A 24,283-nucleotide genomic window follows, 5' to 3' on the forward strand; every position below is an offset into this window, starting at 1 on the left:
GCAGAAGTTGTATTGAAATGCTGTGAATTAAATACGACAATGAAATACAATACTACTTAGTTGTGATCTTAAAAGGTATTTTTATATGTAGCATAAATAACAGACAGAAACTGTATTTGAATTGAATAAGCATCAATAATGGATATGTTTCTCACACAGCAGAATATGGTTGTCAGTCCTGTATTTGAGTCCTTAACACATTTCTGTTCACACACAGTACATTTATTTACGGGAGTGACAACCGCATTCTATAACCGAACTCACACCCGCAAATTTTCAGGATTCACAACCGCATTCTCAGAAAAAAAAAAAATGTGTGAATAGAACCACACTGGACAACTAGTTGTCTGTCACGTCAAACTGTGCAAAGTGTTTTTATGAGTGGTTTCACTTTCTGTAACTTATAGCGTGGGAAATATGAGCTGTGTGTCATCTGAAGGTTTTAGATCCAGTCACTGTTCTCCACCATAGCGGCTCCCATCAGTTTTCTGTTCTATGCCTGACTCATTTGTATGGGGGTATTTTTGTTCCATTATTCTAAATAAATAGATTATGACCTACAAATAAATGTAAATAGATTCGCAAAAAATAGTCATATGCACAAATAAATAGAAATGCACAGAAATGAATTAAATTCACAAAAAAAGTCCCCTGAATGTGTCTGTGAAGTTTCCGCTCAAAATACCCCATAGACTTATTTTAATTCATTTTTTTAACTGCCTATTTTGGGGCATCATTATAAATGAGCCAATTCAGGGTGTGTGGCCCTTTAAATGCTGACGCTCCCCGCCCACGGAGCTCGCGCTTGCCTTAAACAACATAAAAAAAGTTCAAACAGCTAATATAACCCTCAAAATGGATCTTTACAAAGTGTTCTTCATGCAGCATGTCTAATCGCGTAAGTACAGTGTTTATTTTGATGTTTACATTTGGTTATGAATGAGTTTGATAGTGCTCCGTGGCTAACGGCTAATGCTACACTGTTGGAAAGATTTATAAAGAATGAAGTTGTGTTTACGCATTATACAGACTGCAAGTGTTTAAAAATGAAATTGCGACAGCTCTTGTCTCTGTGAATACAGTAATAAACCATGTTAACTTTAACAACATTTAACAGTACATTAGCAACATGCTAACGAAACATTTATAAAGAAAATTTACAAATATCACTAAAAATATCACGATATCATGGATCATGTCAGTTATTATTGCTCCATCTGCCATTTTTCGCTATTGTCCTTGCTTGCTTACCTAGTCTGATGATTCAACTGTGCATAGATCCAGATGTGTAATCCCTTTCATAATGTTGGGAACATGGGCTGGCATATGCAAATATTGGGGGCGTACACCCCGACTGTTACGTAACAGTCGGTGTTATGTTTTCGCCTGTTCTTCAGAGGTCTTTTAAACAAATGAGATTTATATAAGAAGGAGGAAACAATGGAGTTTGAGACTCACTGTATGTCTTTTCCATGTACTGAACTGCCAAGATAAATTATTATTTTTTTAATCTAGGGCACCTTTAAACAAATAGGGCTGTGCAACAAACTCAAGCTCCTCTTCTCTTATATCAAAATCCACCGACATTTCTCTTTAAAATTTTTATTTTTAGACTTATAATTCATGACCGTTGTTTTGTTTTGCTCTATCCTCTGTGCTTCCGCATTCATCATTACGTCATGCGTCAGGTCAGAGTTCACTCTTTTGACGCAAATCAATGCGTACGGCCATCTGCCGGAAGCTAGTTATTTTACTTTATATGGATATTTTTTTTACAAAGACCCATTGCTTAATTTCAGAGGGCCGTTATTAAACCCCTGGAGCTTTTTTTTTTTTTTTTTTTTTTTTTTTTATGATGGATGGATGCATTTATTTTGGGCTTCAAAACACGCCCCCCGTTCAATATCATTATAAACCTTTGGAGAGCCAGAATATTTTTAAATATATCTCTAATTGTGTTCGTCTGAAAGAAGATGGTCACCTTGAGGGTGAGTAAATCATAGATACTCAAATGATTCAAAAATGCGCAGAAAACCGATTCACAAATGAATGCCAGGCAGAATTGTGCTTATGACATAAAAAAATATTTGTGAATATGTTTTTTATTAGCAAATCTCATTTTATTTATTTGTGAAATTAATTCAGTTTTGTGAAACTCCTGACATATATTTGTGGGTCTCATTCTATTTATTTGCGCATATGATTATTTTTTTGTGAATCTCTTTAAATTTATTTGTGAATCAGAATCTGTTTATCTGGAATAATGGAACAATTCTATTTCCATACAAATGCCATCATGCGCGAAACACTGCAAAGGACGTCAGATGCGAGTGCAACGGTAAAGGCGTCCGGCTAGCGCATGTTTACATTGAAGCTGCTGTACGTTAATGAACTCGCGGCTGAATTGGACTCTGTCGTGTCAAAAGTGATAAAACTTTTCAGTTTTATGGATGTCACCATCTTTGATGTTACTTTGGTCACTGTCACTATGAGAGAATATGGATTTGACTATCATTGCACCTTCAAGTTGCTGTGTGAACCGGACATTTCGAGACTCACACTGTAAATAAATGCGGTTGTCAATTCCAAAAACTGACATTGTGAACGTAGCTATACTAATACAAAAAAATAGAAATTACATTTATTTATTATGACTGATTTTATTTGACATGCACAACATGGGCCGGTGCACACAGTGGCACACTGTTAAGGAGGGGTTCGTGTTGAAGAAGCACTAACAAAATTGTAATCTATTCACAATCACATAATGTTCTCTCTCTTAAAATGTAATCGAGTGTGAATGTCAGCAATATCATTGGCTATATGTCTAAAGAATTGTAGTCTGTTGGGTAAAAAGAGAGCTTACTGATGCAGTTCAGTCAGTCTGCTATTTTATTCCAATGATCGGAGGACTCCTTAAACATTTAATTTATCCGTAGAGATTTAAGCTTCAACTAAGGTCAGTGGTGCAATGAAAAAAAATTTAATAGTTTATTCACTACATTTAGAATAAAAATGTCTTTCTCAAGCAATTCAGTGCAAGTTAAAGGTGCTATAGAGGATGTTTTGTTTTTTACATTTTTGCAATATTACTTTAAATTGTCTTTACTAACTGATAAAAGACTATTTATTAGGTGCACTGAAAGCAATAATATTAATATACATCATCTGTGCACGAGGTAGGGCCTTAAAAACATCAGCCAATCATGGCCCTCTGGCTTGTCAATCACTGCCATTACGTTCCTTGTGAGAGACGAGCGCGCTCCAGTAACTTTCCACACTCCACAGGCGCCGCATGCAATGTTTTTGTCAGGAGTAACAACTGCAGATTATGAGTTACCTGCGCTGTGTCCGACATAATGAATCCACTAACACGACACAGCGAATGCCGGTGGTAAACACCCGTGGCGCTCATTTCCAAAACTCAGTAACAGTCTTTGGTTTCTCAGTCATCGAAAACATCCTCTGTAGCACCTTTAACTAACTAACAGTATTTTTGTCCACATAATATCTAAGATTCTCTTATCTCTATTTCTCTTCTAGTTACTGAGGAAGAGGCACATAGGGAATGATATTGTCACAATAGTCTTCCAGGAGCCAGGTGCTTTACCCTTTACCCCCAAAGCCATCCGTTCTCACTTTCAGCATGTATTCATCATTGTCCGAGTGCACGAGCCCTGCACCGAAAACACCTATTACAGGTGAGAGAGTAAACACATAAAAACACATATAAAATGTTATCAAAATGTTAAAAATGTCTTTATCTCCACCTTTCTATCTCCACCAGAGTTGCAGTAACTCGTTCCAAGGACATCCCTCTCTTTGGTCCTCTCTTCCCTAAAGGTGCACGCTTCCCACGTTCCTCTGCCTTCCGTGACTTTCTCCTTGCCAAAGCCATTAATGCAGAGAATGCAGCTGAGAAATCGGAAAAATTTCGCTCTATGGCCACGCGTACACGGCAAGAGTACTTGAAAGACCTGGCGGAAAACTATGTCACCACCACACCCATTGATTCTTCCACCAAATTCCCGCTGCTGTCACTGGGCGGGAAGCGCAAAGAGAAGTTGAAGGGAGCTAAAGGTGCAGAGCTTCATAGCGCAGGCGCTTTAGTGTGGGCCGTCACCGTCATTCAGGGCGGTGAGAGCAACGGTCTTAGTCTGTCCTGCCTGCTTGGCGTGTCAGCGGAGTCAGTCGTGCTCATAGAGCGATCCACTAGAACAGTCGTGTTCAATTGCAGCTGCCGCGATGTCATCGGCTGGAAAGCCGTGACCGAGATTGGAGCACAGGGTGGCCTTTGCCTGGATATCTTCTACGAGAGAGGCGAGGCAGTGACCGTGACAATGTTGGACAGCCAAGTTGAGGATATTAAGGAGGTTGTCCAGAGGCTAGAGGTGAGATGTAATGCAGGATGCAAAGCTTTATTACTTATAGTTTATCTATAGATTGTGCTTCATGACAGCACAATATTGCAGTAGACAACTGGAAAGTAAAACTGCTTTGATGAGGTAAATTCACTAAACTGCAGCACTTAAAGTGCCCCTATTATGCTATTTTAAAGGGTTCTAATTTTGTTTTGGAGGTCTCCCACAATAGGTTTACGTACATCCAGAGTCAAAAAACACTTTTATTTTCTCATAATATTCATTGCAGCATCACCTCTTTTCTCAAAGTGTCTGAAATGGTTAGATCAAGGATCCGGTCTTTCTAAACCCCTCCTTTCCAGGAGCCTACTTTGCTCTGATTGGTCAGATGGCCCACTCTGTTGTGATTGGTCTACCGCTTACAGTGTGTGTCGGAAACAAAACATCTTTTACCATATCCGAATTTCATCTCCTCAGAACTTGATACACAGTCATATGAACAGTAACAATGGCGTTGTTTTTACTGTATCAATTCCCAACAATAACAGTTGCAGAAAAAATAACATTACAATGTCCAGAAATCAGTTCCAATTGTACATTAAGTTTAATTTATCATGATTATCATTGTAGTTTCATCCTTACAATCTTTTGTTACATAATATATTGTTAGTCCCGAGATTCTTCACATCTGAATGATAATGGTCTGGTGGAAGAACTTTTGTTGAGCGTGTCAGAGAGATTCTGGGTTCTAATTAGCCCTCGTATAGTTTTTTTTTTCTTTTTCATTAAAACCAAAGATGTTCATCAGTGATTATATGTCAAGAGCATGGACACATTTGTGTGCCTTTTGTTTTGTGATTTCACCGGAACGAACAGAGAGTCTCTGCAACGGCGTTAAGCGATAGATTGAAGCGCTCGTCTGTGTGAAGTGCACAAGTGCCAAGAGAGCACAGTTTCCTTCCGCCACTGATAACAGCGGCAACGAACACTCAGCATGATTTAAAAAACAACACATTCCAGTGCCAGATTGACTCTTATTTATCAAACGAACTAAATGAATGCTCTGTTAGTCAAATGGAGATGTTTCATTTGTATTAGGTGCATCCATGCCACGAGATGTTTCAAAAAGGGCGAATCAAAGTAGACGTTGTTCATGGGCAGCCAGTAAAGACCATAGGTACGCATTATGCAGATTTGTTTCAAACCTATGTAGGTTTGAGCAGTAAGTAAGACTGGAATTACTGACGACTCATTTCAGGCCATTCAGAATTGGTTCTTTCTTTTGGGAGACAATAATTCCATTTATTGTGCACTTTGATCTTTAAAATTTTGCAGGCCTTTTACTTTCACAACTAGCTATATTACATACTGTACCAAAGGTAAAATCTGAATAAGTATAATAGAGGCACTTTAATCCCATGAATTGGTAGCACTATGGAATGAGGGATTTGATTTGGTACAGCATATCTGTAAAGTGAATACTGTTATTGTGGGTGTCAAAAATACCATAAAACAGTAATATTGTAAAATGTTATTACAATTTAAAAGAAATGCTTTCTATGTTAATATATTTTAAAATGTGATGCAATTTATTCTTGTGATGCAAAGCTGAATTTTCAGTATCATTACTCCAGTTTTCAGTGTCACATGATCCTGCTGAAATCATTCTAATATGCTGATTTGAAACATTTCTTATTATTATCAATGTTGAAAACAGTTGTGCTGCTTCATATTTTTTGTGAAAACCATGATACATTTTTTCAGGATTCTTTGACAAATAGAAAGTTCATTAGAACATTTATTTGTTAAGTTATTTCTTGATAATCTAGTTGAGACTTTTATGTTTTGCACTATGCCATGTTAACATGACACTTCTATACTAACTCCCCTGGTAGCTGGTAACACGAGGCTGTGAGGCGCGTGAGATCACACCCCTGCGGGATGGAGTAGGTCAGCCTGGCTTCCTGATGAGTGAGGAAGGCTTTGTAACTGAGCTGCAGCGGTTTGGATATGCAGAGAGCGGTGGGTTGCAGTTGGGGGCTCGTGTTGTTCGTCTCTGTGGTCAGGTCCTGGTCCACCTCAGCCAGGAAGAGAGGAGCCGACTCCTCCGCACGGCACAGAAGATTCACATCACCGTCATTCCTCCAGACGAGAACGGGAAACCACGCAGGTAATAGATGTGGATGAAATGGAGAGATGATGTAAAGCACTCATACACTGCAGTGATTTTTAGGGAAAAGTGGGCTGACAAGTAAAAAATAGTAAGCAGGGAGTGGAGGATGGAGTCCTATGTATGGCGTATATAACTACTGTTCAAAATTTTGGGGATGGTATTAATGTTTTGAAAGAAGTCTCTTATGCTCAACAAAGTGGCATTTATTTGATTACAAATACAGTAAAAACAGTAATATTGTAAAATATCATTTTTTAATTTACAATAATGTCACATGATCTTTCAGAAGTCATTCTAATATGCTGATTTGCTGTTCAAGAAACATTTCTTATTATTATCAATGTTGAAAACAGTTGCTGCTTCATATTTGTGTGGAAACTGTGATTTTTCACAACAATACAAATGCATAAATATAAATTATATATATATAGTAAATAGTAATTTCTATCTATTATATATAGATTAGTGCTGTCAAATGATTAATCACGATCAATCGCATTCAAAATAAGTTTGTGTTTACATAATATATGTGTGTGCACTGTTTATATTTATTATGTATATATAAATACACACATACATGTATATATTTAAGAAATATACAAAATTTTTACATGAATATAGATAATTTATATTATATATATAAATATAAATATTTTATATATATAATATATTTTTGTTAAATAAATACATGCATGTGTGTGTATTTATATATACCGTATATATACATAATAAAAATACACAGTACACAAATATTATGTAAACAAACTTATTTTGGATGTGACTAATCGTGATTAATCATTTGACAGCACTAAATATACTTCTCTCTCTCTCTGTCTATATATATATATATATATATATATATATATATATAGAGAGAGAGAGAGAGAGAGAGAGAGAGAGAGAGAGAGCCTATGTCCCTAGGGAGGAAAACAGATGGATAGAGAGGAGGGTAAGGAGCAATTGAATGAAGCACAGTACTCATTGTTTGTGAACATGTTTTAGCCAGTGTTTCACCAGCTGGCCAACTATCATTCAATTTTCATAATGCTTATTGATGGATCTAAACCAACACACACAAATAGATCTTGGGTAAAAACTGTATTTTTTTTTTTTTTTTCAAATCGTATATAAAGCGACTTACTCAGCATGATTTATGTAAGTCTCTGATTATATAACATACTTCAAAAAAGAAAAACTAAAATGGTAGCATTGATCTTTTCATCCATGACTAACTGTTCTGAAATAAATAAGCTGAAACTTTGATGTTTTCACTCAAATTTTTTTAAACTTTCTTTTCCCTTTTTTCCTGTTCTCGTGTCTGAGTTCAGGAGTTTCTCTGAACTATACCAGAAAGCCATCCAGGATGCAGAAAGCAAATCCGGAGAGGGACGATCGGGTGAGGCCTGGGTTCTGGATGACGATGACGATGATGATGGTGATGAAGGGGAGGAAGAGGAGAAGAAAGAGAATGAAAATAAGATATATGACATTGAAACTCCGAAACAGGAACTACTTGTAGAGCAGTTGGGATTTCCTGAGCCCATGGATACAGATTCGCTCCTCTCCCCACCCAGCTTGCCCCTCTTGCGGGCAACCTCCCTGCAGGACAGCATGAAGAGTCAGACCCCAGAAATCACCCCTGTCTCTCTCACACGAAGCTACTCATTAGAAGGACACCCTCCATACCAGGACATCCTTGAAGGGTATACAGATTTCTTTTTGCCTACTTCTGATTACACTTAATTGTTTACTCCTAACAAATCAGGGTCCAGAATTCATTTTCATTATAATTTAATTAAACTAATTTTAGGTACTTTACAATAAGGTTTTGTTTGTTAGTTAATGCATTAACTAACATGAACTAATATATATATATATATATATATATATATATATATATATATATACATATACACGCAATATCGCGTTCATATCGCAGATGAATCGCCTTCGATAATGAACGCGATATTGCATGGCTTGTCAGTGAACTACGGCTCTGTCTATTAAATGCCGCTCCATTTGAAAGCAGGTGATGGTGATTTAGCGGTAATCAGGGAACCGGCTTTACTGACGAAATGCGCGTGACAATCGCATGCGATATATCGTGCAGTCCTAATATATATAACAGAATGTATTAATCTGTTAATGTCTTTGTGTACAGCAGAACAAAGAAATTTATACAGGTTTGGAACAACTTTAGGGGGAGTAAATGACGACTGAATTTTCATTTTTTTGGGTGAATTATCCCTTTAAAGAGTGTACATTTTCATGACTGTTTCTTAACACACTTTAGTACACTTTTAAAAAGTGCACTGTGTAATATATATTTAAATGTAAAGTTTTAATATACATTTAAAATCATTATGTTTTAATAATATTTTCTCATGCTTTAAAGAAGTACACTTATTTTGATGTGTTGACTAACATACTAAAACATGTAAAACATGTAAGCAAGAATATGCATGACCCCTTTAATTGGATAGCACTCATAAATAGACAACAAAAATATTATTTAATTCAAAAAGTAGTAATTCATAGTAGTGAAGTGTGAAGTAGTTGGATGTTGTAAAATAGCAAGACTTATATCCCATCCTCATAAAATCTCTTTGTCAATTTTCTATGTAAATATTTTTATTCTATTCTTTGTTTAATGTATTTTAACTAATATTTCTCTCTCTGTGAACGTGTATGTCTATCAGACATGTGTATGATAATGTGGGGCTGAAAGGAAACAGGCACATCTATGAAAACCCTGGAGAGCTTAGGGATGTGACCCCTGACCTCATACTGGCAGTCAAACCTAAAGTGCCTCCGGAGCAAGAGGAAGAGGTATGAAATGCACACTTTTTTCTTGTCATTATGAATGATCAGCAATAACTGATCGTATGATCACAATAGGCACAGATACAATGACGCTTATAGAGGGCCAGGAGTTGTCAACCTTTTCCTTCACCAAAACAGATTATTTTATTGGAACAAACAAACATAATGCCCTTTGATTTCTTGTTTCTGACCATCAGATAACTCTGTATTATCAAAATGTACATCAACTAAATAAGTGAGCAGACAGGTATGTGTAAATGCATGTGACATCACCAGACTCTTGGTTTCACACTTTGAAATGCTTTTTCAGGCCTTTAATACAGCCTTTTTCAACGGTTGCTTGTTTTGGGGAGTTTCTGCCTTTAGTCTCCTCTTCAGCTGGTGAAATAGGATTTAAATCTGGAGACTGACTTGGACAATCTAAGACACAAAATTTCTTTACCATGATAATCTTGATTGAGTACTAGTGTTTTGGGTCAGAGTCCTGTTGCCATATGAAGCACTTCCCAGTGAGTCTGGTGGCATTTTCTAGAACACTGTTAGGCAAGATTCTTTTGTACACTTCTTAATTCATTCTTCTGCTGCCATCATTGAATAAGTCATCAATAAAGATGAGTGATCCTGTTCCAGAGGCAGACAATCATGCCCATGACATGATACTACCTATGCTTTCCAGATGAGCTTGTATGCCTTGGATCATTTGCAGTTTCTTTTTTTTTCCCCACTTTGATAAAGGTTAATTTTTGTCTCATCTGTCCATAAAACTCTCTTCTAAAACTCTACTGGCACATCTCTGTGTGTTTTTGAAATTCAAATTCGGCTTTCCTATTTTTGGTACTGATCAGATGTTTGATCTTGCTGTGTAGCCTCTGTAATTCTGTTGGTGGCAGGTGTGTGTAAATGCATGTGGTGGGGGTTTTATACTGTAGGTCCCGGGCTGTTCTTGACTTTCAGTCCTTCCTTAGCTAATAGTTGTCAAATACAATTCAATTCATGATTCTTAGTATTTAGATTTGATTCTGGAATGATTTTTGCAAATGCAGAACAATGCAGTGCTATTCACAATTTGATTTGATCTAATTTGATATGATCTGATTTGATTCTGTACAAACCCGATTCCAAAAAAGTTGGGACACTGTACAAATTGTGAATAAAAACAGAATGATGTGGAAGTTTCAAATTTCAATATTTTATTCAGAATACAACATAGATGACATATCAATTGTTTAAACTGAGAAAATGTATCATTTTAAGGGAAAAATAAGTAGATTTTTAATTTCATGGCATCAACATATCTCAAAAAAGTTGGGACAAGGCCATGTTTACCACTGTGTGGCATCCCCTCTTCTTTTTATAACAGTCTGCAAACGTCTGGGGAATGAGGAGACAAGTTGCTCAAGTTTAGGAATAGGAATGTTGTCCCATTCTTGTCTAATACAGGCTTCTAGTTGCTAGTGGCCATTTCAGTACCCGGATCCTTCTACGCAGTCATGATGTTGTAATTGATGCAGTATGTGGTCTGGCATTGTCATGTTGGAAAATGCAAGGTCTTTCCTGAAAGAGACGACATCTGGATGGGAGCATATGTTGTTCTAGAACTTGGATATACCTTTCAGCATTGATGGTGCCTTTCCAGATGTGTAAGCTGCCCATGCCACACACACTCATGCAACCCCATACCATCAGAGATGCAGGCTTCTGAACTGAGCGCTGATAACACCTTGGGTTCTCCTTGTCCTCTTTAGTCCGGATGTCATGGCGTCCCAGTTTTCCAAAGAGAACTTCAAATTTTGATTCTTCTGACCACAGAACAGTTTTCCACTTTGCCACAGTCCATTTTAAAATGAGCCTTGGCCCAGAGAAAACGCCTGTGCTTCTGGATCATGATTATATATGGCTTCTTTTTTGACCTATAGAGTTTTAGCCGGCAACAGCGAATGGCACGGTGGATTGTGTTCACCGACAATGTTTTCTGAAATGTGATGCTGTGCCGTCTAAGGGCCTGAAGATCACGGCATCCATTATGGTTTTCCGGCCTTGACCCTTACGCACAGAGATTGTTCCAGATTCTCTGAATCTTTGGATGATATTATGCACTGTAGATGATGATAACTTCAAACTTTTTGCAATTTTTCTCTGAGAAACTCCTTTCTGATATTGTTCCATTTTCACCACAGCATTGGGGGAATTGGTGATCCTCTGCCCATCTTGACTTCTGAGAGACACTGCCACTCTGAGATGCTCTTTTTATACCTAATCATGTTGCCAGTTGACCTAATAAGTTGCAGATTGGTCCTCCAGCTGTTCTTTATATGTACATTTAACTTTTCCGGCCTCTTATTGCTACCGGTCCCAACTTTTTTGGAATGTGTAGCTCTTATGAAATCCAAAATGAGCCAGTATTTGGCATGACATTTCAAAATGTCTCACTTTCAACATTTGATATGTTATCTATATTCTATTGTGAATAAAATGTAAGTTTATGAGATTTGTAAATTATTGCATTCCTTTTTTATTCACAATTTATACAGTGTCCCAACTTTTATGGAAACGGGTTTGTATTTTTTTTTAAGTGCACTCAAAGGATTATGTACGTAAATGATGTTTATTGCACCAAGCAGCTTGAAAGTAAACACATAAGATACATGTAGATTCAAGCTACTTGGAATATAACAAACAGTTCAATCTTTTTGAGCTGAACACGCCTAAAAAAAATCCATATTTAAAAATATTTTATTTATTTTCATGAGTTTTCTTGGTCTGGAAATAAACCATTTTTAAAATTCCCTATTATTTTCAGTTTTTCCATGACCGTGGGAACCCTGAATTTAATGTTTATATATTTTAGAAATATTGATTAATACTTTAACTTATCACAATTCATTTTGCAAAATGTGCACCATTTAAAAAAATCCATGTTTCAAGATGGATTTGTAATCGACACATCAAGAAAGTATGTGAATCATTCACCTCTATGAGGCTTACTTAGAAACAGTATTAACAACTCTCTTAAAAGTACTTAAAAACAAGTCTCAGAATAGCACAATAGGTTTCATCACCTGAAGCATGGCATGATCTGCTGCTGATGTGTATGCAGGATCCTGCATCCCACACAGAGGGCAACTGATGGATCAGCTTATGTAGCTCTGTATTTGGAAAGTGATTGTAGTGTTTTTAGAAGGGTTTTTAACCTCTCGGATTCCTCTCCCACTCGCTCTCTCTTTCCTTCCTGTATGTTCACTGTTCCTCCCACTTCATGTTTTCCCTTCTTCCCCTCATAAAGTCACTTTCTCTCTCACTCTCTCTATTCTCTACATTTTCTCTTGTCTTAATTAGTGAGTATGAGTACACTGAGAAATAATTATTTACAGAAATGTTTTGTCTTACAGTATAATCTCTTTCCTATTCACTTTCATACAATGATAAAAAATGTTTCAAGCAGTAGACATTCTCTGATATATTTTACACCGATCTGGCACAACTCTGACAGGTGACGTGAATAACACTGATTATCTCTTCATCACGGCACCTGTTAGTGGGTGGTATATATTAGGCAGCAAGTGAACATTTTGTCCTCAAAGTTGATGTGTTAGAAGCAGAAAAAATGGGCAAACATAAGGATTGACAAGGATTGCTCCCGGTCTGCAGTGGCCAGTATCTATCAAAAGTGTTCCATGGAAGGAACAGTAGTGAACCAGCGACAGGGTCAAGGGCGGCCAAGGCTCATTGATGCATGTGGGGAGTGAAGGCTGGCCCATGTGGTCCGATCCAACAGACAAGCTACTGCAGCTCAAATTGCTCAAGAAGTTAACGCTGGTTCTGATAGAAAGGTGTCAGAATACACAGTGCATCACAAGTTCCTTTCATGGAAACGGTATTCCCTGGTGGCTGTGGCATCTTTCAGCAGGATAATGCACCCTGCCACAAAGCAAACATGGTTCAGGAATTGGTTTGAGGAGCACAACAATGAATTTGAGATGTTGACTTGGCCTCCAAATTCCCCGGATCTTAATCCAATTGAGCTTCTGTGGGATGTGCTGAACAAACAAGTCCGATCCATGGAGGCCCTACCTCACAACTTACAGGACTTAAAGGATCTGCTGCTAACATCTTGATGCCAGATACCACAGCACACCTTCAGGGGTCTAGTGGTATCCAAGCCTCGACGGGTCAGGGCTGTTTTGGCAGCAAAAGGGGAACCAACACAATATTAAGAAGTTGGTCACAATGTTATGCCTGATTGGTGTATACTTCAGTTTATAATGTAATTATACTGAAATATCGAATGTTTTTAATTATACAAAACTGATTAATAATTATGTATTATCTTAACTTTTTGGTCTTTAAAATGCAATTGAAATACATTAAATATTTGTTTTATTATTTGATTATTTATTTAGTTATTTATAATCATATGAATTATCTTTACATTTGGTTTGCATCCATCAAATAAATGAATGAATAAAAGAGAAACCTTTAATTTGTAAAATTTAATTAGTATATTTCATTTAAAATGATGCATCATTACTACACACTTATCACAACATATAATTTTGAAGGTTATTTCAAGCAAATGTAAATATGTTATTATATACAATTACCATAATATCATTACAGTAATGGTCGTTATACTGCCCTTTCCTACTTGACTGTTTGATTCTTCCTCTCTGTCTAGTTTGGACCTGATCTGGAGACTGAGGAGCGGCCATCGGTCAGTGATGTGACCATGAGAACTGCCTGCATGGAAAGTGCAGAAAGAAACTCCAGAGCTCTGAGCCTCCATAACTCCATCACTAAGAGTAAGTGTTTCTTATTGATACCACAAAACATTATGCGGTAAATGTATTATTTAATGTATTAATTTTGTAGTTAATGTTATAAGTTAAAGCTTTTATCTATAAGTGCAGTTTCCACAAGTGCAGATGCGATCTTTAGATATATATAACTGAGGCCCCGTTTATACTAGTGCGTTTTCGTTTTAAAACGCATTCGTTTTGCTACGGTTACATGTGTTGCTAACACTATGCTGGCGTTTTTGAACCTCGAAAACAGAGACTTTCAAAGACGTTGCAGATCCCGTTTTACTTTGAAAATGCCGGGGTGGAGTTTCAGTATAAACGAACCAAAACAGAGACTTTTGAAAACGATGCCGTGGCTGCCCACATTCGCTCTGTGTATCCTTGATGACTGTATAAACAAAAAATGCACTAGTGTAAACGGTGCCTTTTTTAACTCCGTAAAGGCTGGAATGTGTACAAATCTAAACAGATTTTAAAACACTACACATCATACTCTTTATTACAAAGAAAAATGTCTCTGGTTATGACTGTAACCATGGTTCCCTGAGAAGGGAACGAGACGCTACATCTGACATAGATGCTATGGGAACACCTATGCATGAATGTGTCTTGAAGCACGTGTGAAATCAGTCCAGTGGCATGGCGGGATGTCAGCCCATTTCGTGTGAAGTCATGACCAGGAAGCTCTATAAAGCACACCTGGACCAAACAATGTTAGCTTCTGAATGGCCTAAGCAAGTCAATCAAGTATGGCAGTGTGATGCAGCGTATCGTTCTCTCCTCAGGCAACCATGGTTACATGGTTGCATGGTTATCGTAATATTAAACGTTCCCTTTCGAGGTAACTCAATGTGGTTGCTTATATGGGTATGTTTATACCCACTACACCATACTGGCAAGTGCCTGACTTAGTGTGAATCATGCCGAGCACAAATCTAAGTTAAAAAGACCCCGGAGTGGAGTCCAAATTTAGGTTGTAATACCTTACAAATGTGTGCAGAGAGGACCAGCCCACCTCATCACATACTTCATGAAGGGATACCCCTGACAATAAGGCTTTTGAAGCCGCCATGCTCTTCGTAGTGTGTGCTCTGACAGCCATAGGTAAAGTCTGACGGCATGCCTCTTAAGCAAGGGAAATAGCCTTGACTATCCACTTGCTCATAGTCTGCTTGGTCGCTGGTGAACCTTTCATTGGTGACCCAAAACAGACATGTGGACATAACAAATTCAGCTTCTTGTGGTCTGATGTCTGGAATGGAGAAGGACAAAAGGCTTGCAAGACTATAGATTGTGCAACATTGGTTGAAACCTTAGGCATGTAACCCAGTCTAGGGTGCAAAAAGGCTTTAACCCTCATGCACTGTTCAATTTCCGGGTATGACCTTGTTGAAGTGAGTCAATTGACCCTGATTGGATTCAGTACAATTCCACAAAAAAATCACACTATGAAAAAAAAAAAAACCATACAATAAGGTACACATTACACACATTACAAAGAATACATTTCTGAATTTTAGATTTATAAAAAAATTTTAACCACTATTTTTAAGACTGCCCCTTCCCCACCCACACCTGTGGGATGTTTGCGATTACACATGTATAGGAATAATATCTTAGTCTAAATCTAAAGTAATCCTGACAAACTGTATATCATTTGAAAGGTTTCAGACTAGTTTTCATATTTGGTGACTGTTTTTTGAAAAGAAATGACAAAGCAATAGATAAATAGCGATGTATTCTCCATTTGTGGGTGCCAAACTATACACGCTCTGGTTCTTTATGTATGTTTTTGAGGAAAAAGTAAATGAGGAAAACGTTACAAAATTTCAAGAAAAACAACATAGATTAAAAAGTATTTCAGATAGCTTGAAAAATAAATGATAGCTCATTTTACCATCTGTGGCTGACAAAATATTTTTCCATATTGAAATAAGTGGGAAATTTCCTTTTTAGTTTCATAGGGTAGTGAAATAAACTAAAATATCAAAATAGAACCAAGAAATGTTATTATTTTGGGTCTGTACCGTTGCCTTAAAACATTAAAATATGTTGGTCAAATTGACCCACAAACATAATAGAAATTGTGTGTACGTGTCAAAACACATGTCGAAAGTTTGCGTGCATGTTCATGACCCTAAATGAGAAAAAGTCATAAAATGTCAAGAAAAAAAAACATAGGTTAACTGGTTTATTTCTGACAACTCAAAAATCGAAATGGGTCAAATTGACCTTGCAACATAACATGAGGGTTAACCATACTAGAAGCTAATTCTAAGCATGAAGGGGAAACCAATAGAGCCCGAAGATCTCCTGCTCTCTTAAGAGATGTGATGGCCAGTAGGAACATAGTCTTTGGAGTCAGATATTTCTCCGCAACAGAGTCAGTAGGGTCGAAGGGTGCCTTGGACAGACCTTCTAGCTCCACAGTCAAATCCCAGGCCGGAACCCTTGCATGGCTTGCAGGCCTCAGCCTCATAGCACCACGTAGGAAATGACACCAGTGGGTTTCTCCCCAATGACTCACCACCCAAAGGTGTGTGGTAAGCAGCTATGGCCACCACGTACACCTTCAAAGTGGAGGGGGGATATCCCTGCAAAAAAAACCTTTGATCCCCCTCATGAGCCAAACCCACATTTTCCATACTGGTCGGGGGTGATAAACTATGCCACCTGCATGAGACAGAAGATTCCATCTGATGGGAATATATATATGTGACAATAAGCTGAAAAATTTATAATATATAATGAATTTAACTATATTGCAATATTAAGTGGTTTCAACTGTTAGGGTTTTGCTCTGTACATCAGCTCAGCCACCTTTTTTGTTCTTTTGTCTTGGCTACCAGGTGGCTCAATGCCTCCTCTTCCTCAGGGAGGTTTCATTTTCCTTTACTCCTGCATAAGCCTTTCTCCTGTAAACGCTGCCTTTTTAAAAATTAAGCTGATCTATCCCATTCTCCCATCCATAAGCAAATTCGGCAAGCTTTAAAAGATACGAATCAAGGCATGAATGGCATTGACATTTTAAAATGAGTGTAAAGCTTTGGACAGATGGGGGCCAGGCTAGGGCTGGTTGGGATAAGAGGTATTATACGGCCTTAAATCAAGACACTGTCTCTGGGCCATCTGTTCGCTGCTGCCCCTTGTTAGTTGAGTGGTTACATCTCTCCAAGCTCTCTTTTAAAAATGCATATGGGTGTGCATGTGTTATTCTCTTTACTCAGGTCTTTTTAAAGGTGCCCAAGAATGCTTTTTCACAAGATGTAATACAAGTCTAAGGTGTCCCCTGAATGTGTCTTTGAAGTTTCAGCTCAAAATACCCCATAGATTTTTTTTAATTAATTTTTTTAACTGCCTTTTTTGGGGCATCATTAACTATACACTGATTTTGGCAGCGTTGCCCCTTTAAATCACGTGCTCCCTGTCACACGAGCTCTCGACTATATTACAGTGCATTTACAAAGTTCACACAGCTAATATAACCCTCAAATGGATCTTTACAAGATGTTCGTCATGCATGCTGTATGCATGCTTCAAATTATGTGAGTAAAGTATTTATTTTGATGTTTATGTTTGATTCTGTATGAGTTTGAGGCTATGCTCTGTGGCTAATGGCTAATTCTACACTGTTGGAGAGATTTATAAAGAATGAAGTTGTGTTTATGCATTATACATACTGCAAGTGTTTAAAAATGAAAATAGCGACGGCTCTTTTCTCCGTGAATACAGTAAAAAGCGATTGTAACTTTAACCACATTTAACAGTACATTAGCAATATGCTAACGAAATATTTAGAAAGACAATTTACAAATATCACTAAAAATATCATGATATCATGGATCATGTCAGTTATTATTGCTCCATCTGCCATTTTTCGCTGTTGTTCTTGCTGGCTTACCTTATCTGTGCACAGATCCAGATGTTAATACTGCCTTTCCTTGTCTAATGCCTTGAACATGGGCTGGCATTATGCTAATATTGGGGTCATACATATTAATGATCCCGACTGTTACGTAACAGTCGTTATTATGTTGAGATCTGCGTGTTTTCCAGAAGTCTTTTAAACAAATGAGATTTATATAAGAAGGAGGAAGCAATGGGCTTTGAAACTCAATGTCTTTTCCATGTACTGAACTCTTGTTATTCAACTATGCCAAGATAAATTCAATTTTTGATTCTAGGGCGCCTTTAAACAAATCTCCAAAATATCAGTAGGAACCACCTTTCACTTTTAACACACATGTGAATATAACATTATATATATGTGTGTTAAAAGTTTCATTTATAGTATTAGAGTGGAAACAGTTTTTGGTGGCTTATTGCAGGATGAACTTTTCTCCAGAAAAGTATTTTTTTTACTGTACCTTCAAAACAGCAGTCAAAAGGAAATAATACCTAAAATGAAAAGGAACCAAGAGATCAAAATAGGGAAATGACTGCCTTACCAAACATCAACTTCATGTAATCATCCTCTACTAATGACTTGCTTGTACTATTTTTGATATTGAAAATTGGAGTTAACAAATGAAAGAGCAACATCATCATGTTGCCGTTATCAGCTTTGAAGTAAGGCACATTATAACACATATAAACTCCCAAATTCAGGGCAGAAGTTAGACGTTATTATAATAATATTAAATTTAAAAATGTATTTCAGCTTGTGAATAATGCTTGTTCAATCTTGTGAAAAACAAGTGTGCTTAATTGTACTGAATGTGCACTGCTTTTCAAATCTTAAAAGTATATTTAAAAACTAGTTGCATTTTCATGACTGTTTCTTGAAGTACACTTACAAAGTGCACATTGTAATAATGTCAAAAAGGTTTTACTTTAAAGGACATTTTAAATCATTATGTTTTGGTCATCTTTTGCCTTGCTTTAAGGAAGTACACTTATTTTGATAAGTGCTGATTAACATACTAAAGCACATGTAAAGGACTTTATTATAATTTTAACTGTTGTGTGTTATTTGATATTACATCTAAAGTTAATATATTTTAAATGTACTGAATTGCAGCTCAGTACAAATGTGTAATTATGAATATATTTAAATTCATAACATACAAGATTCAATAGAAATGACATGAAAGAATATTTTAGTTTACCATAAATGCTTGTCAGTAAATTCAGCACACTTTACCCATATTTTAAAGTCAAAATAAGTAATTATGAATTCACATTTAAAAATGTACTTACGTCCTACTTAAGTGTGTCAAAAAATCACTCTAATTTAAACTATTACAAATTTTCATTTAATTGCAGTTAACTGTAATAAGAACTCTATAAATGTATGCTTTTTCCACAAGGCCATTTATCCACTTTAACGGCTAAAGTGTTAACTTACACACAAATTCCAGTAAACTCAAGTTACAAATGTGATGTCTGTATGTTAACATTTCCCCCACTTCTCCAGGTCAGTGTTGACCAAAGCTTTCTAAACAGTTCTAAACAGTTCTTTCGAGACTAAAACACTTCTAGTAGATTCCAACAAATAATCAAAACTAAATACTTTGCACAGAGCTCTTTTTACAATATATTTTTGTTGATTTCAGTTCTCTCAGAGACAACCGATTCATCTGAGGAGGAGTGGCAGTCGATTTCTGATCTGGCCAGCGCCTGTCGGAACATTCTGGAAGCTTTGTCTCGAGAAGGTGAGAAATGACCATTTTCAGTGGATGAAATGTGTTTGAGCATGTGAAAGTCTCTTTAGTCTGTTCACTGAAGAATGTTGGTCTGGTAACTTTGCAAGGATAATATGGAATATTACTAATGTCATTTCCTGCTGGGTTTCAGATCGGAAGTCAGGAGATGGAACTCAAGAGACTATGACCCAGTCAGGTCAGACAGAAACCAAGTTTAAAGACTTCAAGGACAGGTGAGAATGACTGTGCCATGCATTCTTTGACATTCGATTATACTCACACAACTTTACACGTACGCACGTCGATTATACGATTAGTCGATTATACTCAAACTACTTTGACACGTACACACACACCGGTGTGATTAGAACGTTCAGTGCGTCACTGATAATTCAAACTTGCTTTCCCGCTTTGGCTGGCACTGAGCCAAGAGACAGACGTGCTTGGTGCTTTTCATATATCACAACTATTCAGTGTTTTCAAAAACATAATGTTAATTTGAGGTTTCAGACATAGACATTAAAATGAAGTACTATTATTTTTTAAAAATAAAAAAAAGACATTTATAGTGTTTTTTTAATTCAAATTCCATACACGGATGCCTTTGGAAGCTGTATAGCTATCCTTTTAACTCTCTATAATTAACTTATAATTTGACGATGTGTTTTATTCATATCAGATACAGATGTGCATGAAACAATAACGTTTTTACTCTATTCTTCCCCCCGTTCACCGACCACTTAGCCTGCTTTCATGTATTTTGGGGAAATGGTGGAAATTTATGTGATGTAAATCCGACAGATCCTCTGAATTGCGGTGCAAACTCATGGCGCTAGCAATGATCATCAACTAGCATGATCATTAAAGTTGTTTAAACAACACAACACATTCATTTCCACATATTTGACAATCGGAATATATCATACAAATCATGATATAGTTAACAAGTTATATATTCAACATTTTTAATAAAAAGGAAAAATACATATGCGATACATATCTGTCTGCATGACGCGTCACCAAGGAATTAATACATTCTAAAATAATGTTCTAAATAAATAACGGTCGCCTCAAAAAACTCAGGCTGGTGGCTATATAATATAGAGATATCCCCATCCAACACAACCAAATATAATGATTCAAGGTTTCTCTGAAGAATAAAGTTAAGTTTTTCAACTGCGGTTTTTCGCCCACAGAAAAGACTGCTTGCACTACAGTCTTGAATTAGGTCTTTCAACACATCCGCAACCAAAAATCATCTCCATTATGTTGTTTATTCTTACATGCAAAGGCCTATTTCATAAGGGAAACTTCATTTTAACATCTTCATCCCTACTTTTTTTTTTTTTATGTTGTCGCTTTTGTGTTCCTGACAGGCGCTTCTTTCCATCCATCCTGTTTTATTTTTTTATTTTTTTTGCTCACGTTCACTTCTGACTTTCTATAATTCACAGATTTAAATTGTATTTTACTACAATATTATTAGTTAACGTGTTCATGTATGTAAGAAAAAAAAAATCACACACAAAAAAAATTTCTTGATTTGGGGCCCCACTAGCGTCCTGGGCCCATATGCCTGGCATACTCTGCACCCCCCGTAACAGTGCCCCAGCTCACATCATGAGGAGAGACACAAGAGAACTATAAATTGACCTGCCAGAATCATTAACAGTATGCACTTCAGTTCAAAAGCTTGATGTCAGTAAGATGTTTTGGAAAGGAATTAATACATTTATTCATTAAATTTATGTGCCAAAAAAGTGCCAGTAAAAATTCTGTTTCATATAAATGCTGTTCTTTTGAACATTCCATTCATCAAAGAATCCTAAAGAGAAAAAGTGTATCATGGTTTCCATAAAAATATGAAGCAGCACAGCTGCTTTCAACATTGATAATAATAGACTTGTTTCTTGAGCAGCAAATTACCATATTAAAATGATTTCTGAAGGATCATGGGACACTGAAGACTGGAGTTGTCACGATCCCTGCCTATGTTCCGTGTCTCCATTGTTGTTTGTTCACCCTGTTTCCCTGCCACTCTGCTCACTTGTTAGTTACTATGGACACTCATTGGACCACGCTCCCTTGTTAGCTTGTTACCTCATTACCTTGTTAAGCTCATCAGCCTTGTTAACTCTGCCTATATAAGCCTGGTTCAGTCATCCTTTTCCTGTGAAGTATTGTACTTGTAACTCTGCAATTCTGAGCATTTTCGGAGCTTGGCCCATCTTGGTCACCAGCGTGTCCTGTTTTAAGGATCACTAGCCCAGTGTTGTATGTTCCTTCCTGTCCTGTAGTCTCTACACCAGACAAACCAGAGACTGTTCACAACATGGCTACCACTCCAGAGCCAGTTCACAACATGGCTGCCATACGAGAGTCCTCGATCAAGATGACAGCCGTCCCAGATTCTCTTCCCGTCATGGCTGCCATTCCTAAGTCTCGTCCTGTCATGGCCTGTGTCTACGCCTACGCCTATCTATGCCTGTGTCTTCAGACAAGCCCTAAGCTCTGAACACTGGCTTGAAGTCTGGGGGATACACCGCTGACGTCGGTACGTGCAGCCAGCATCACTAGACCAGCGCCATCTAGCCCACCGACCTCAGCACTCTCAATCCTGCCAGTGCCTGCACTGTCCATCCCAGAGGTCATTCCCTTGTCCTTGGTACTTCCTGTTATGGCTATGGCCATTTTGTGTGTTTGGGCTGCACACTGCTCCCCAGCCCATGAATCCGCTCCAGAGCCCACTCTAGTCCATGAATCCACTCCAGAGACAGCTCCAGCCCATCAGACTGCTCCAAAGCCCGCCCCAGCCCATTAGCCCACTCCAGAGCTTGCTTCAGTCCATGAGTCCACTCCAGAGTTCAGCCTTGTGACCTACAAACTTCCTGTCTGCCTTGATATGACCACGGAGGTCATCCCTGAGTTCCCTGTCTGCCCTGATGTGACTACGGAGGTCATCCCTGAGTTCCCTGTCTACCCTTATGTGACCACAGAAGTGGTCCCTGAGTTTCCTGTCTGCCTCGACATGACCACAGAGGTTGTTTCTGAACTGTCTGCCTGCCTCAATACAACCAGAGAGGACGTTCTAGTCAGAACATTAGAGGACATTCCTGTGCTCACTGCCTGTCCTGTTACGGCCCTAGTGGCCAACACTAACCTCTCTGTGCTTCATGTTTCAGTTTTACCTGATCATCCATGGTGGTTTCCATTGTTGCCAGATCTGCCCTGGGGGACGTCTGCTCCACAATGGAGGTCTTCAAGCTTGTTTGCACTGCTGTGGTGGTCATCTGCTCCACCGTGGTGGTCTTCAAGCCGTCTGCACTGCTGTGGTGGTCCTCTGCTCCGCTTTGGGGGTCTTCAAGCCCATCTGAACTGCTGTGGTGGTCGTCTGTTCTGCCGTGGAGCTCTTCAAGGATGTCTGTGCTGCTGTTGTGGACGTCTGCTCCGCTGTGGGGGTCTTCAAGCCTGTCTGCCTGGCCACCTGCACAGCCTGCACCACCCTGGCCATCTGCATGGCCTGCTCAGCCTGCTCAGCCCTGGCTGCCTGCTCAGCCTGCACCACCTTGGCCATCTGCCCGGCCTGCTCTGCACTGGCCGCCTGCTCAGTCTGCTCCACCCTGGCCGCCTGCTAGGCTTCTATTTGCAGGCCCTCTTCCACTCCATGGACCTGGCCCTCCACCTGTTCACCTCCGCCCGCCTCCCTGGACTTCTTGTTAGGAGCGTGTAAAAGCCGCTCCTTAAAAGGGGGACTATGTCACGATCCCTGTCTATGTTCCCTGTCTCGTTGTTTTTTCACCATGTTTCCCTGCCACTCTACTCACTTGTTAGTTACCATGGACACTCATTGGACCACGCCCCCTTGTTAGCTTGTTACCTTATTACCCTGTTAAGATCATCAGCCTTGTTAACTCTGCCTCTATAAGCCTGTTTCACTAATCCTTTCCCTGCAAAGTATTGTATGTGTAACTCTGCAATTCTGAGCATTTTCCCAGTTTTCCGTATCTTGGTTTCTTGATCTCAGCCCATTCTTCGATTTCCGTGTTATGCCTGTGTGTCTGACTTTTTTTTTGGTTTGGATTGTGTGCCTGTGTTTTGATCTTTGCCTGTACATTGGATCATGATTGTGGATTACCCTTTTCAATAAACTGTGTTAGGACCCTCAACCTTTGAGTCTCGGAGAAGTACGTTACAGGAATAAACTACATTTTACACTGCAATATAGGGAAATCAATTGGGTTTGCACAAAATATTTGAAAACGTACACCTTTCCTCTTATTTACAATAATGGGTGTGGTACACTAAAAAAATGTCACCTAAACATTTAACTTAATTTAACTAGTTTTATTCAAGCCAAAATTATTCAACATCACTGAATCAACCTAAATTAATTTATACCAACAAAATACATTGTTTGGCCGAATAAAGTATATATAATAGTATAGTAATATTTGTGTTCTTCCATGTTCTTCTTTCTCGCCC

General features: G+C 38.1%; 1 protein-coding gene across 6 annotated transcripts in view; it reads left to right on the forward strand.

The window, feature by feature from the left end:
- The window catches only part of sipa1 (signal-induced proliferation-associated 1), a 64,504-nt gene that overhangs the window by 31,085 nt on the left and 9,136 nt on the right, over positions 1-24,283 (forward strand). For 5 of the 6 annotated variants that reach the window (XR_010896377.1, XM_067399969.1, XM_067399971.1 and 2 more), the window contains exons 7-14: positions 3,544-3,701; positions 3,788-4,391; positions 6,257-6,531; positions 7,863-8,237; positions 9,234-9,363; positions 14,033-14,156; positions 19,712-19,810; positions 19,953-20,034. Coding sequence is in view for 4 of the 6 variants with exons in the window: in XM_067399969.1 (XP_067256070.1) it covers positions 3,544-3,701; positions 3,788-4,391; positions 6,257-6,531; positions 7,863-8,237; positions 9,234-9,363; positions 14,033-14,156; positions 19,712-19,810; positions 19,953-20,034 (1,847 nt within the window). In the remaining 2 variants the exon portion in view is untranslated. Of the gene's footprint in view, positions 1-3,543; positions 3,702-3,787; positions 4,392-6,256; positions 6,532-7,862; positions 8,238-9,233; positions 9,364-14,032; positions 14,157-19,711; positions 19,811-19,952; positions 20,035-22,983; positions 23,986-24,283 lie in introns of all 6 variants that reach the window. The other variant, XR_010896378.1, reaches the window with a different exon arrangement.

This window comes from Chanodichthys erythropterus, chromosome 11 (assembly GCF_024489055.1).
Source record: "Chanodichthys erythropterus isolate Z2021 chromosome 11, ASM2448905v1, whole genome shotgun sequence".
In the NCBI taxonomy this organism is placed as follows: Eukaryota; Metazoa; Chordata; class Actinopteri; order Cypriniformes; family Xenocyprididae; genus Chanodichthys; species Chanodichthys erythropterus.